The 13842-nt window shown below is 38.6% G+C and overlaps 2 protein-coding genes across 2 annotated transcripts in view; one reads left to right on the forward strand and one right to left on the reverse strand.

The window, feature by feature from the left end:
- Positions 1 to 13842, forward strand: part of LOC306859737 (uncharacterized protein) — a 708874-nt gene that overhangs the window by 201739 nt on the left and 493293 nt on the right. The gene's annotated exons all lie outside the window — the stretch shown is intronic.
- Positions 1040 to 13842, reverse strand: part of LOC306859576 (bridge-like lipid transfer protein family member 3A) — a gene marked incomplete at its 5' end in the record, with an annotated part of 38807 nt that continues 26004 nt past the window's right edge. Inside the window, 8 exons of the mRNA XM_079400675.1 lie at positions 1040 to 5596; positions 7452 to 7537; positions 7644 to 7752; positions 7907 to 8181; positions 9327 to 9483; positions 9917 to 10059; positions 10145 to 10320; positions 12427 to 13715. Of these exons, the coding sequence (XP_079256801.1) occupies positions 5486 to 5596; positions 7452 to 7537; positions 7644 to 7752; positions 7907 to 8181; positions 9327 to 9483; positions 9917 to 10059; positions 10145 to 10320; positions 12427 to 13715 (2346 nt within the window). The 3' untranslated portion in view covers positions 1040 to 5485. The remainder of the gene's footprint in view (positions 5597 to 7451; positions 7538 to 7643; positions 7753 to 7906; positions 8182 to 9326; positions 9484 to 9916; positions 10060 to 10144; positions 10321 to 12426; positions 13716 to 13842) is intronic.

Consider the following 13842-nt stretch of genomic DNA (forward strand, 5'->3'; position numbering starts at 1 on the left):
ATCAAATCAAGTCACCTTTAACAATACAGATTGTGCCAAAGCAACTTTCCAATATCAAAACAGACACCATACCACAGTAAGTTCCTCTGCACAAAATTTGAACAGTACCATCAGGATTTGTGGACTTTTTGGTACACAGTCTACTGAAGCTTGAATGAACTTTCTGTGGATCATCAATGATCCCATCATCAGATATATCCTGTATTACAAGTGCCTCCAAACCTTCTCTACATTCCAGTGCACAATCCTGTGTATCAAACCTGAGGTAAAAGTCATTTAACTCATTTGCTTTCCACAGATCATCATTAGCAATATCCTAATTATTTTATTCATTAGTAAAAAGTTCCTATTTGTGTTCATATTAGTCATGACTTTAAGGGTGTCCCATAATTTCTTAGAATTCGTAGAAATAAAATTGTTCTAAAATATCTGTCTTTTCCTGGCATTTCTTAGTCAACAATTCAAGCCTTTGTTTGTGGAGTTTGCATGTTTTCTTTGTGTTGATGTGGTGTGCAATATTAAGCTTCTTTACTTTTTGCTCCAAGTTTGTGATTATTTTCAATAACATTGGTTAAGTGAATAATTCAATGACTTGTTGTAAAACAACATTGTAACCTGCAGAAAAATCCTCACCACTAATATAGAGAGTGTCAGGAAGTCTGTGTCAGCGAATGAGTCTTACAATGTTGTCTTCACGAGTCAAACACTGACTCTTTTAAATGTAACTGCTGCTGAATTCAGAATAGCATATTAGCATAAACTTTCACTGTTATTAACCAAAATGTTTTATGGTAAAAATAGTAACAGGCCCAGTGAATGCAGTATGTGATTTGCAGAGATTTGTAAGGTTCTTTCTGTTTTGGCTTCATTTGAACCCATTGTTGTTGGTGGAGCAGAAATGGACAAAGTAACTGCCATAATTGCATCTAAAAATAAGTTACTCATTATTTTTTACAAGTAGCTAATGTTGGTCATTTCTCAGTTGAATAAGTGCATTGCCGTTAGGGAAAATACTGACAGAAGAAACACAGTTCAACTTAAAGAAACATTTTATTGATCATCATCGGCCTTGACATATTTTCACACGGTTATGGTTCACAGAACCAACAAAATATCAGTTTTGTTTAAAATGTTTTGTTCCAGGACTTTAATGGTGATAGAAATGTGAAATTACATTAGAATATCGTAATGAAGAGAGCAGAGGTCAAACTAAAACCTTGAATTTCATCCATAGCAGGACAGAGGGGCATGAACAGTGCTGAACATCTGTCATTCAATTAACCAAAAGACGATCAACTGCAGACGTCAGATATAACCAAGCACAACTCAATTCATCAATTTCAAACCTGATAATGTACAATCTTACACTGTATCTGCGGTGCAAAACATTCTGCTCTGAGACTAACCACATATCCGACCTTACTCTCAATAAAACATGCAAATGCAATTGTATCAGATGTCCATCTGATGCTTACATATAGGAATTTTCTCTAAAAACCCCATGATTAAATAGAGATAATTACTGACAGCAATATTAATCCTGATGGCAGCTCAGATCAATTGGTGAATTTGATGAGCAATATTCAAATTCTAATTTTTTTCCCCCATGATTTTTGATTACAGACTTTGGTAACTTGGCAAATCTGAGCACAAGTTGAGACATTGAGAACTTTTTGGAGAAAAATTCAATTAGCGTGTATGTAAAGGGCATTTCCATTTCGTACAAATATATCACGAAACATTAACGAGATTAACTTTCACTCAGGGATGAGCAGACCAATCATTCTGTCCTTCAGAAAAGATCAACCACACTATCTGACACCTTCATGTGTCACAAACAAAACATTCATCGTACTGGAGAAATAACATGATTAAACGGCCCACACAGAAATACAAGTCAATTCAGTACCAACTACACAGCTAAAAACAATCAATACAATTAGTAAAATCAGGCCAATATGCTCATTCTGATCACAGGCAATACTCATTAAACGATGACCCTTAAATAAAATAAAACGAATATAAAATAAACAGTCTGTGACCTTGATGATGTTGCACTTGTGAAAGATTTCAAGTAAAGTCATGCATAAAACACCAACAAATGTTTTTTTTTTTCTTCCATGCAGTGAATGAAGTTATTTTTAATCTTAAGAATAATATTTCCATTTCTATCATCTACAGAAAAGTCTTTACAGTTTAGACTATTGTAACCATTAGTTTTCCAAAGGCTTTTGGAAGACAGAAATATCTTGATACACTAACAGAGCTTGTTTAGTGTATATGAATGCTACACATTGCACTAAAAGCTGAAGCACAGAGACACGATGACACTGGAACTCTACATACATGTAAATAACCATTTGCTGATAAATCAATCCAAACGTCTAAAGAGAGGGATGTTAATATCACATAGACCTAGAGGAGCCACATTTATTCGGCTGTTTCCTACAAACCCACAAACCATCATAGAAGCAGGATTTATCTGCCTCATAATACTGATTTACCACAAAAAAGAGCCTTGTGATAGTCCTAAACCTTACAGAACACACCAGAAATGAGCCTTGTGATAGTCCTAAACCTTACAGAACACACCAGAAATGTGTCAAAATGCTGTAGCACCTGTAGTTCAATTGGGTTTTGTGTACAGGACAACACTTTCACATCATCCTTTCTTTACAACTCCTAGTTAAACATTTTAAAAGGGGGTAGAAAGGACAATTTGTAAATAATAATAAAACCGAAATGCATCATCCTATTTAAAAAAAAAAATTATATAAAGACAAAAAGTTGCACATTTCATTGATGTACTTGTTGATGGACATCCAATCAAAAGAAACCATCTCATACATAAAGTTCAAATAAATATGCATAAATGTTAATATTTTTATTCTGAACTCTACAGAGTAGTGAAATATCTCAAAGTGACTTGTGTAACAGACTATAACCAAAAAACAAACGTTTTTCATTAAATAACCCAGTTTATAATGTAATAAGTTACACTGACACAAGTAAGCATTGTAATACTGAATAAAAGTGACTTCCCATCTGAAGTCCCTGTGCATCAAATCATTTGACCACCAGCATTGGCACTAATGTTTCTCTATGATCACTTCATCTGAACGGCATGAGAACCATGATCCTACAGTAGAGGAAACGGACGGCACTGAAGTACAATGACCGACTCCGTGACTCTGAGGATGTGTTGTTAACAGAAGTACCATCTTTTGTACACTGAACCTCAGATCAAAACTGTGATATTTACAGTACATTTAAGTCAAAGTGCTTTTGTTTCAGCTCCTTTCATGAATAACACACACACACACATCAGCTGTACTTTACACACTCAATAGCAGCTGATAAGAAACTTACAACACAGTACTCTAGTCAAATCCACAGCTCTGTTCCTAAACCTAGCAAACTGCCTTGCTGTCTACGCTTACTAGTTACCTTCATAGGCAGCATCCTAACAGTCAAGGAACCTCACAGGAGACTGGTTTGAAATGTTAAGCGAACAACTTGAATCCTCTAACAAGCACAATATTTGAAACTGTAAATCAGTCCATTTGAAATAGAAGTATCTTTGAGGGCAACATGATTTGCTGAGTACCTGTTGTGTCAAGAACATGTCTTAACATGCTATCTGTTAGGGCTGGTAATTGACACTGATCTCACAAATTGTTTAGATTCTGATTCACATGCTCTAGATTCAATTTGAGTTGATGCAATTCAGTACTGATTCATTTGGACATGCATATATTTTTGGACAGGTGCCATTTTGCTTGAGGAGAACAATCTCAACCAATGCAACCAAGTAGTACTGTTTCAGCCTTCTGATGTTCATTCATGTCCATTTCATGCTGTAACTAGTAGTAAAGAGGAAGAGATGATTGGTTCATATGCTGCTTAACTGAGACATCAATAAAATTAAAGCATGTCAAACAATTAATTTGTAGTTTAAATTGTGTAATAAAAGGCATTGAATTTTAAAGTTGAGACTTTCATACTAAAAGTAACAGCACAAAGCATACTGTGATTATTGGAGGCACACGACAAGTATATTAGTGAAGTTTTGTTAATGCATTAACGGAAAAAAATCGCAGACTTATGATGCGTTCACACCAGACGTGAATGAAACGTTAAGCGCGAGTGATTTACATGTTAAGTTATTCATGCAAAGACGCGAAAAGACATCCTGCAGCGCGATTCACGCGAATGACGCGGTGCGAATTGAGCATTTCGGGCGTTTGACGCGCAAGTTGAAAAATCTGAACTTTGGCGGATATTCGCGCCCGCGTTAACCAATCAGGAGCTTGCTCTAGTAGTGACGTGATTACGAGCGGAGGCAGAAATACGAAACAACAATAGAGGACAAAATCATTGTGGCTGTATGTGGATACCCGGAGCTGTACCATAGACCAAAGATTACCCATTAGATTTCCCCAAAACAAATTATATCTTATGTTTATCCACTACAGAGACATCAGAGCCAGCGGCAAATGTCAGAAGGACTAGCTGAGGTTATGCTCCTCTCTTCGGGATACATGAGCACTGAACGCCCGGTGATCGCCTGGAGCTCACGGCTCCGAAATCGGCGTAGCACATTTTCAAATAGGCGCTGTTTTTATAAATAAACCGCAGATTTGAGTTTTAAACAACTACATTTTCGGATTAAATACACGCGTCCAGTGATATGATTTTATTTGCCAAATTCTATACATATGCTCTCTGTGGCAGTCATACCTGTGCCGCCTGGCAGAAGCCCCGCCCATGACGCGAATTCGTGTCTGTTGTGAAGAGAATTTCACGTGCGAATGAAGGGAATTTTACGCGCGAATGAAGCGAGTACACTCAAAATGATCAAGCGTCCAACTACGCGCGAATAGCACGATTTATTCGCGCAAGTCGCGTCTGGTGTGAACGCACTGTTAAAGATCAATTCTTGGTTAGTTAAAATCGATTAACTGATAATATCAATCCAGCCCTACTGTTAAGGGAGCTCTCTAGGTTCTGGAACAGAGCTTGCATCTACAAGCGCTACATAGCCGTGGTACCAAACAACACTCAGAAACGTCTATAAAGCCTAAAAGCTTTCGTGAAACTAAAAATGACTAATGTGCAAGAAGCATGCTGACCAGATGTAAAGAGATGATCCAGTGTGCAGTGAAGAGGGTCTGCGGCAGTGAAAGAGTAAATGTGTCATCTTTTTCACTGACTTGACTTCAGTCCTGGGAACTTGGTGAACCGGTGTAGTGCAGTCATAGAGTAATGTCACTACAGGAAGACTCATGGAGGATGCTCCCAGAGACTGAAGAGAACTGGATGGCATGTGATTTCACACTCAGACGTTAGAGATTAAAGGTACAGAAAGGGATGGATGGGAACTTTGAGTCAGCAGAGGCAAACCTCTTGTTCTTCTGGTTTATCTACAAGACATTTTCTCTTGTGCCTCATTTGGACTCAAGTCTGGTTTCTTTCCCTTTGTACATCATAAGGTGAAGGAGGGGTTGTGTTTCCTGACTTCCTGTAGCAGGCGCTCTCGGTCAGTCAGAGCTTTCTCTAGAGCTGACTGGACATCAGTGAGCCTGGACTCCAGAGACTGAACCAACAGAGAAACAGAAACAGATGAGATTCTGAACTACACTAAATATCAATTGTGATCAGCTGAAACTCCTTTGAAACACACTATAAAGCCCTATTCAGACGGGACTAGTTTTATAGGGGTTCGTTAGACATATTTTGTGATTTTAATCCAGTCCGAATCTGCCGCGTCTGTGTTTTTCACACACAACCTCTGTAATAATTCCAGAGCAAATTATCTTCTGTTTTTTGGCAAACTCAGTGATCCTTTCAGAAAACTAATAATGTCTGAATGTGAATGTATGTTGGCAACAATATTTTTTTTCACAACACGCTACCTTATGTGTTTTGGCCAACGTGAACTACCATAGATGCTCTTACCACGTGCATTTTTGATATGTTTGCCTCCAAGGAAAGAAATAAAAAATAACAATAATAAAATCAAGAACCAAATCACCTAAACTGTTAAGACTGGCTATTGTAATATCAGTGTCAGGTAAGATTACTCGCATTCATTTCTGCACTCAATTACATAATGTTTTAATTGCATATTTACTTTTATGAAATTTAAACATGGTTTTACTACAAATAATAAAAAAATAGTTAAACTAAAGTAACCACACATTAACCATGGTTTTGCTATACTAGCCATATAGCTTCCCCGTGGTATTCGTAGTATTCGTTATATTAATGGTAATGAATCCGAATGACTATACGCAACGCACGCATATACAGCACGTGATCTCTGCGACGGCCAGATGTACAAAACAGACCCTCCCACCTCTGTAATAAACACAGAGATGCTAGTCCCGTCCGAATTGGTACATGAAATTCGCAGACGTCAGGTGATAAGAATCGAAACTCAAACGTAGTTTAGAAAACTAGTCCCATCCGAATAGGGCTTAAGAGGGCAGTTGTAGTAATATACCTTCACCCATAAATAATAAAAGACATTTAGACTTCAGACATGTAATTAAGATATCAAATACCACTGTTGACATTTGAGAGTCCTTTCTTGTCCTCGAAAGGAATCGTAGCCAAGCACTGGAAAATTACAATTACTCTATATCCTGTAGGCTTGAAACTGTATCAACTAAAACATTTATGTGATTTATAAGCTTTTTTAAAAAGCACAATTATCAAAATTATGAGATACTAAGTCAATTATAAGATAAAAACAAATCCAATCTGAGACACCAAGTCATGAAATATTTAAAATGAAAAAGATAAGAGGAATGAAAGTCAAAATGATGAGAAATCATAATAAATCAATACGACATGTTGGCACTGACAAAAAACAATTATGACAGAAGTCGAAATTAATGACAAACATAATTATGTCAAAATGTCAATTGTGTCAATTATGATAAAGCTGAGATAACAAAAAGTTGAAATTATGAGCTATAAAGTCAATCATTACAAAAACTTATAATGACACTTTCAATTTTATTTGGTCATAAATATCTTGTCTTTTTATCTCAACTTTGACTTAGTATCTCATAATTTCCATTTCTTTATTTAATCTTATTTCAATGTCAAGTTTAATCTCAGAATTTTGACCGAAGCATAATTTTTCTTATGTGGCATAAAATGGCCTACAATACAAAGCTCATTTGCACTTGTGTGTAATTAAAATATGGTGCGTCAAGATGCGTTATACTAGGTTTGATGCCACCAACGTCAAAAGTCATTATTTTTTTCATCTTTCTATGTCCAACCTGACGTCATGCATCTGGAAATGCCCTGTTCAAATTAATTGTGAGTGAAAATGAGATTTAAAAACTACGATAGGGGCTGTTACTAAACTCAAACAGGCCAAACACATAAATAATGCAACATTACATTGTGTATAATAATTTTCTAATATACGATACCTTGTTTTTCTGCTCAGCTCCAAAGCAGGATTGGCCAGCTCCATCTTTGTCCCCTTCTGTCTCGATTCCTGATTGGCTCTGCGCAGCTGCATACGTAAAAGTGAAACAGAGGAAGCAAGCGTTAGTTTAACATGACAGCACAGACATCCTGTAATCTGAGCAGCTGCTGTAACCCAAACCCAAAGGACTCACATCTCAAGCGGAGGATTCCATCATCCAAACGCTCCAGCACAATACCTTCCAGAGAGAAAAGCACAGGAACTGGTTGAGGAGCGGTCGGGTAGACACGAGGGCCATCATCCTGTCAGTAAGAGAGAAAACAGAACAGAAATCACTTGTCTTGTATGTAAAATGTTGAAGCTTGTCCATTAACTGATCAACTGATAATCTATCAATAGGAATGGCTAGTATTCCATTAGCTCTGATTATGGGCATCATTTGACCCTCATTCTCACCTTTAATGTAATAGCAGTGTCCCGTAACCACAGTCTCATTGGCTGGGGGTCTGCGCTGAGCTCATCCTCCAGGAAGGGTCCCAGCGTGGTTAAGGTAGAAGCCAGGAGCTCTGCTTTGCACCCTGTCAAGCACATTTCCATGAAGCCCACACTCTCAGACAGAGGAGAGTGTCTGCATGCACGCGGCCCTATCTCCATCCTGAGGGCCGCTGCTGGGGGACAGGAGAGAGACCGGGGCCCGGGAGACAGAGGAGCACTTGGAGAGGAAGAACCAGCTGTTGTGAGATAAAAAAAAAAAAAAAGATGTTTTAAGAAAACATTTTGGTAAATCTTAAGTGCCATACTGCATGTATCTGCACACGTTAACATCAGTTTGAGAATCGAAAGAAGAGTGTGAGAGAGGTAATTATACAGGGTCGTTGCAAAGACAGATTAACATATGGTTGGAGGAGCAAATTGCATGCTTTGAGCCGTGAATAATTAGTGGTTGGAGATGCACAAGTTCTTGACTTCATATCCAGGGAGTGAAAAGAGACATATCATGAGTACTATGGGTGCGTCACATGATCTGCACTAAAACACTAATATCCAATTTCCCCAGTGTTTAGTACCATGTGCAATGTGTTTGTGCACAGGGATTGTTTTTCTTATAGGAGTAGTTCACTCAAAAATGAAAAATTTACTGAAAATGTACTCATTCCCAGGCTATTCAAGATATAGAGGAGTTTGTTTCTTTATGGGTTTTTTGTTTCTACACTGGAGAAAGCAATATTATGGATAGACAAGTCATATTTTAGCCCAGAAGCAATGCTTTGAATTTAAAAAATGTCTTGATGGATTTGTTTGGTTTGTTTTGGAGAATTAGTGGCTTTATTCAGTAACAAATTAGTATGAACATATTTGTGATTTTCATACAATCTGCTTACGCCCAACTGATGGTTAAGTTTAGGGGTGGACGTTTATGCTTTATTTCTAATCATGTTTCTGTATGAAACACATCATACAAATTTATACAAAATCACCACTTTGTAAAATGGTCGTTTTCTCATATTCAGGTTGGATGCACCTGTAAAGCACAGCAACTCAACTCTAGTTTGTGTCATATTCGCATGTACGTTTGTCAACTTCTGAAAAGCTCAATTAGCAGAAGGCCATTCAAAAACCAAGGGTCAGTTGTGGTGCTCAGTGAATGTGATCACCAATGGTATCTTGTGAATGTTTGGCCATGAGATTCATGTAAACAGTGTTGTGTCTTAAGTTAATGTAAACAGACGGGACAAAAAAAGTGGTCAAATATGCCCAAATATATATATATATATATATATATTAAAAAAAATTAGGCCTTGAAGTGTAAAGAGTCTAAATGGCATATTGGCTATATCTTTGTATTCACATTTATGTTCACATTTTGCATCCTAACCCTGTGTCAGTGCTAGTCCTGCCAGCAGGTCTGTGACTTTATGGTTGCCATGTTGTTTAGGCACAAGCTCTTGAGCTTCCAGCGCCACCACGATATCTTCACCACGCATCTCTGTCAGGCACCCCATTCGACTCAGACACAGAACTAACACAGACACCTGAGAAAAAAAAAGTCACTGGCATCAAACCTGACACAATTTTACTCTTTGAATATGTGCAAATGTGACAAACACAGACTGACAGCTTCTGTTACAATATTGTCAATGTAATTGAAATGTTTAATTTACAATGCAATTCAAATGCTAAATCAATATGTAAACGGTTTTCATTAATCCGGTTCTTGAAACTTCTGAAATAATTATTGTGGTTAGTTAATTTAGGAAACTGAGGAGTTACGACAAAGGATATAAATTAGAGAACAGGAAATAATAAATAAATATATATATTAAAAAAATATATTTGTTTTTCAGAGATTTGCACAATGAGCACTGCTTTTACAACAGTGTCAAGATGCATTTTCTGATGATTTTCCATGCAGAGGGCAAGTGGCAGGTTTTTAGCCATCTAGATGTGCTACAGATAAAGACTCACCATATCTTGAGCAATGTCTTCAGTGCTCTGGGACAGAGAGCTGCTGAGGTCTGCTGATGACCCTCCTTCTGTACCTGGAGCTGGACTAACACAGCTGCCGGAGATGCCTGTACCATTGGGACGCAAAGACTCCACACCAGACTCTGAATCACAACACCACAAATACACATGACTTAGATACTGACAGATATAGTTATAGCTTTTAAAATGAAAGTGCAAGTGCTGTACCAGAGTCCATGAGGATGACAAAGCTTTCACTGATGTCACTATCAATGGACAAGCCATCGTCTGCCAGACTACTTTCTAAAATAGCACTGTCACAGGAATTTTGGGAAGGCGACTGTTTCATGGACTGAAGCCGCAGGTTCCCCATTATGGACTCTTCTGGCCGTGCACTTTGCTCCCTACAGAAGTCATATCAACACATGATATGGGGATCGTTAATTAATTCTGTCATTAATTACTAATCTTCATGTCATTCTAAACCCATCAAATTATTAATTTTGGAAACACAAAAAGGATATTTGTAATGAAACTTGAAAGACTTCTCTCCCTTCATTAAAAGTCAATTGCACCAGAACTTTGAGGTTTCAAAAAGTTCATAAAGACCTACAAGTCCTAAAGTAATCCATATGAATTGAGCAATTTAATTAGCAAATAATTAAAAGGAGACCAATTATGCCCTTTTTACAATATGAAATATAAGTCTCAGGTGTCCCCAGAATGTGTCGGTGAAGTTTCAGCTCAATATACCCCACCAATCATTTATTAGGCCTATATAATTATGAAAATGCCCATTTTGAGTGGAAGCAGTAACATGCTGTTTTCATGCATGTCTCTTTAAATACAAATGAGCTGCTAGCCTGCTGCTCCCCGCCCCCTCTTCCAGAATATTGCTGTGCCTTTACAGCTCATTCCTCAGATACTCTGGTAAAAACATCTGTTTGGTTTTGATTATCATGTCTTTTGCGCTAAAATCATGCGTTTTAAACCATGTTAGTTTAAACTTCTGATATACAGTTTTCAGAGCGCACACATCTGAAGCAAGTGCACAGAAAGCGGCTGTCACACAGCACGTGAGTACTAAACTAGGTTCTCTTTCATGTCTTTTTGCGCTTAAACTGTCAAATACACACACGTTTATGTTAAAAACACACAGTCAAGTTACAAAAACAGTTGGTTATGTATGTGAAGGTAAACAGCAGGGAAATAAATCACATTTTTATATTATATCTGTGCCTAGTTAGCGGAGTAATATACAATAAATAATAAATCCACTGCTCTCTTGTCCCCTCTGAGTTTGGGACTCTAAATAGTGTTTTGTGCTCGTCAGTGCAGGCAAAGACAGAACAGTTAGCATGCTTTGCTCGAACTTTTGCCATGGCGTTAGAACTGGTATACTGTTGTCGCTTGCGAAAACACAATGGTGGCATCGTGGGTGGAAACTTGCAGATTAAGGGGCGGTGTTATTATAATAAGATCCCCTTTCTACGTCACAGGGAGAGTGAAATCTGAGCGGCTCGTTTTTTCACAAGCTTGCAGAGAAAGGCTTACAAAAAAAATTTACTGGGTTGTTCTATTTCACGTTTTCTGGGTTGGTAGAAGCACTGGGGACCCGATTATAGCACTTAAAGATTTTCATGATATGTCACCTTTAATTTAGGCTTTTCTTTACAAATAAAATTGCACTTACATATATCAACACGCATACATAAAGCACATCAAATATGGTAAACAAGCTCAGTCTTGCCTGACACACAAGAACAAACCTCATTGGTTCATGTGCGTTTAGCAAGCACGTTTACCATATTTTACATGTTCTATGTATTGTTGATCAATGTGTTTTTGTTAATAAAAAAAGAGAATTACATCCAAGTCTTTTCAGAAGACTGATTTAACCGCTCAGTTTATATGGATTACTTTTACGATGTCTTTACAAACTTTTTGATCCATCAAAAATGTGGTGTAATGGACTGTCAATAGAGCAACAAAAATCTATCAGGTTTCATTAAAAATATCTTCATTTTTGTTTTGAAGACGAATTAAAGTTTTATAGATTCATAACAACATAGGAGCGAGTAAACAAAAATAGCATTTTCATTTTAAGTGCACTACCTCTTTCTCTTTAAGTGTTAATAGCATAATAATTATATTCACTAGAATAGCCACAAGCAGTATCAGCTCTTTTCAATTATGTACTGTGTGCACTGCATGTGAGCTCATCTAAAAGATGACCAGATATTCAGAAACAAAAAATACATTGTTTCGAGCTTAACCACAAATTAAATGGCTCTGATCAGGCAACAAATTCTAGGATGGAGTAAACAATGGCCAAGTGATAGAACAGTTTTTTTAAATTAGAAACTGAAAGAGTTCATCAGCAGTCCAAGGAGATAAAATGTTAACAGTAAAATGATCAGTTCCAGTAAGCGTAACTTATATCAGATATTCCATATCAACGCAATCCTAAAATCAAGACCAAAGCAATGCAGATGGCTCAAAGCTCTTACTTGTTTTGAGAAGTGAAGAGTTTAGTCATGCCAGATCCTCGGCTCAGGATGCTGAAGGCATCTTTCGTGATGGACAGCGCACCCTTGGTGAGATCCAGGGAGGCACTGAGTGCGTCTTTGGTGACACCTTTAGTGGCATTCAGGGCACTGGACAGCTCCCCCTCCAAGCTGAAAGTGGAGCTATGACGGGACAGTAATGCAGGATTCCCTGGAGAAAGCGGAGGAGACGAGAAAGTAACGGCGGCCTGAGCTTCATCGTCCTGCCTCGTTGGTCCACCCATTCCTTCTTCAACGGCTTCACAAGCCTCCTCTACCGAACCTTCCTGCTCGGCATCATCCTCTTGACCCTCATTCCCTCCTGTCCCACTGTCCTCCAGCTGGCCAGGCTCACCAACGTGGTGGGATGGCGACAGATCAGAGTCGGTCAAGCTAGGACTGTCCGTTTCCTCAGGAGAATTGGCTTCTTCTACTGGCTCGGATGTAACAGGAGGAAGCAGTAGAGCAAGTTCTATCGCCTCCATTAGGATTGAGACACAAACCGAAGGGGGATCTGATGGTTTATGTTCAGGTTGTCCCAAACCCTGGATGTCCTTGGTCAAATCTCCAGCTAGTCGGGCAAGGTAGTCCTTCATCCGCAAAAGAGCTACGAACTGGTAGTGGTTGAGCCACATTTTAACAGGAGTAATGGATTGGGCTAAGATATGAATGGAGGCCATGGGAGAGTTGACTAGATCATCGGTTTGGTCAACTTTACTAGATATGACGTCATTTACACCCTGCAGTGAGTCTAGGAGGGGTTGTTTGGTAGAACTGGTTGGGGATTTTGAATTGGCATCTATACTCGAACAATGAGAGACTTTTTTGAAGGCAGAAGGGTGGCACATCCACAAGGACATGGCAAAGGGCTCTACGAACGGAAGAGCTTTCCCTCTGAGCCCTCGACGAGCCCCCTCAAATCCAAGAGTCACTCGGGACAGACTGACAGACCAGACGTCCTGAGAGCGAGAGGGACGTTTGTGCGCTAATAACAGCGACTCGTTTTCCAGACAGTGTTGAAGGAATACAGACGGCAGGGGATGGAGGACGCTCTGATCGCGAGGGAAAGGTTGGCTTGCCGTGCGATGGAAGAAAGGGCAGGCGGAGAAGCTGCTGTAGGTGCTGTTGAGGTCCGGATGGGAACCGTGAGGAGCGTGGCGTGTGTTGCTGAGGAGAATCTGAGGAAGGCTGATGCTCAGTGATTGAGGGCGGTCTGGGTGATCCAAAATAGAGGATTCCAGAGGAATAATGAGCTGAAAAGAAAAAAAAGTTTCAGCTAAAACACTTGAAAAATATTATCGAATAAGAAAAGATGTCTGTTTTAGTATGGAGGGTTTTTTCAAGGCTTTAAGTATAAATCATGTTACTGAACCAACTTTT

Source organism: Barbus barbus (genome assembly GCF_936440315.1).
Source record: "Barbus barbus genome assembly, chromosome: 40".
Classification (NCBI taxonomy): Eukaryota; Metazoa; Chordata; class Actinopteri; order Cypriniformes; family Cyprinidae; genus Barbus; species Barbus barbus.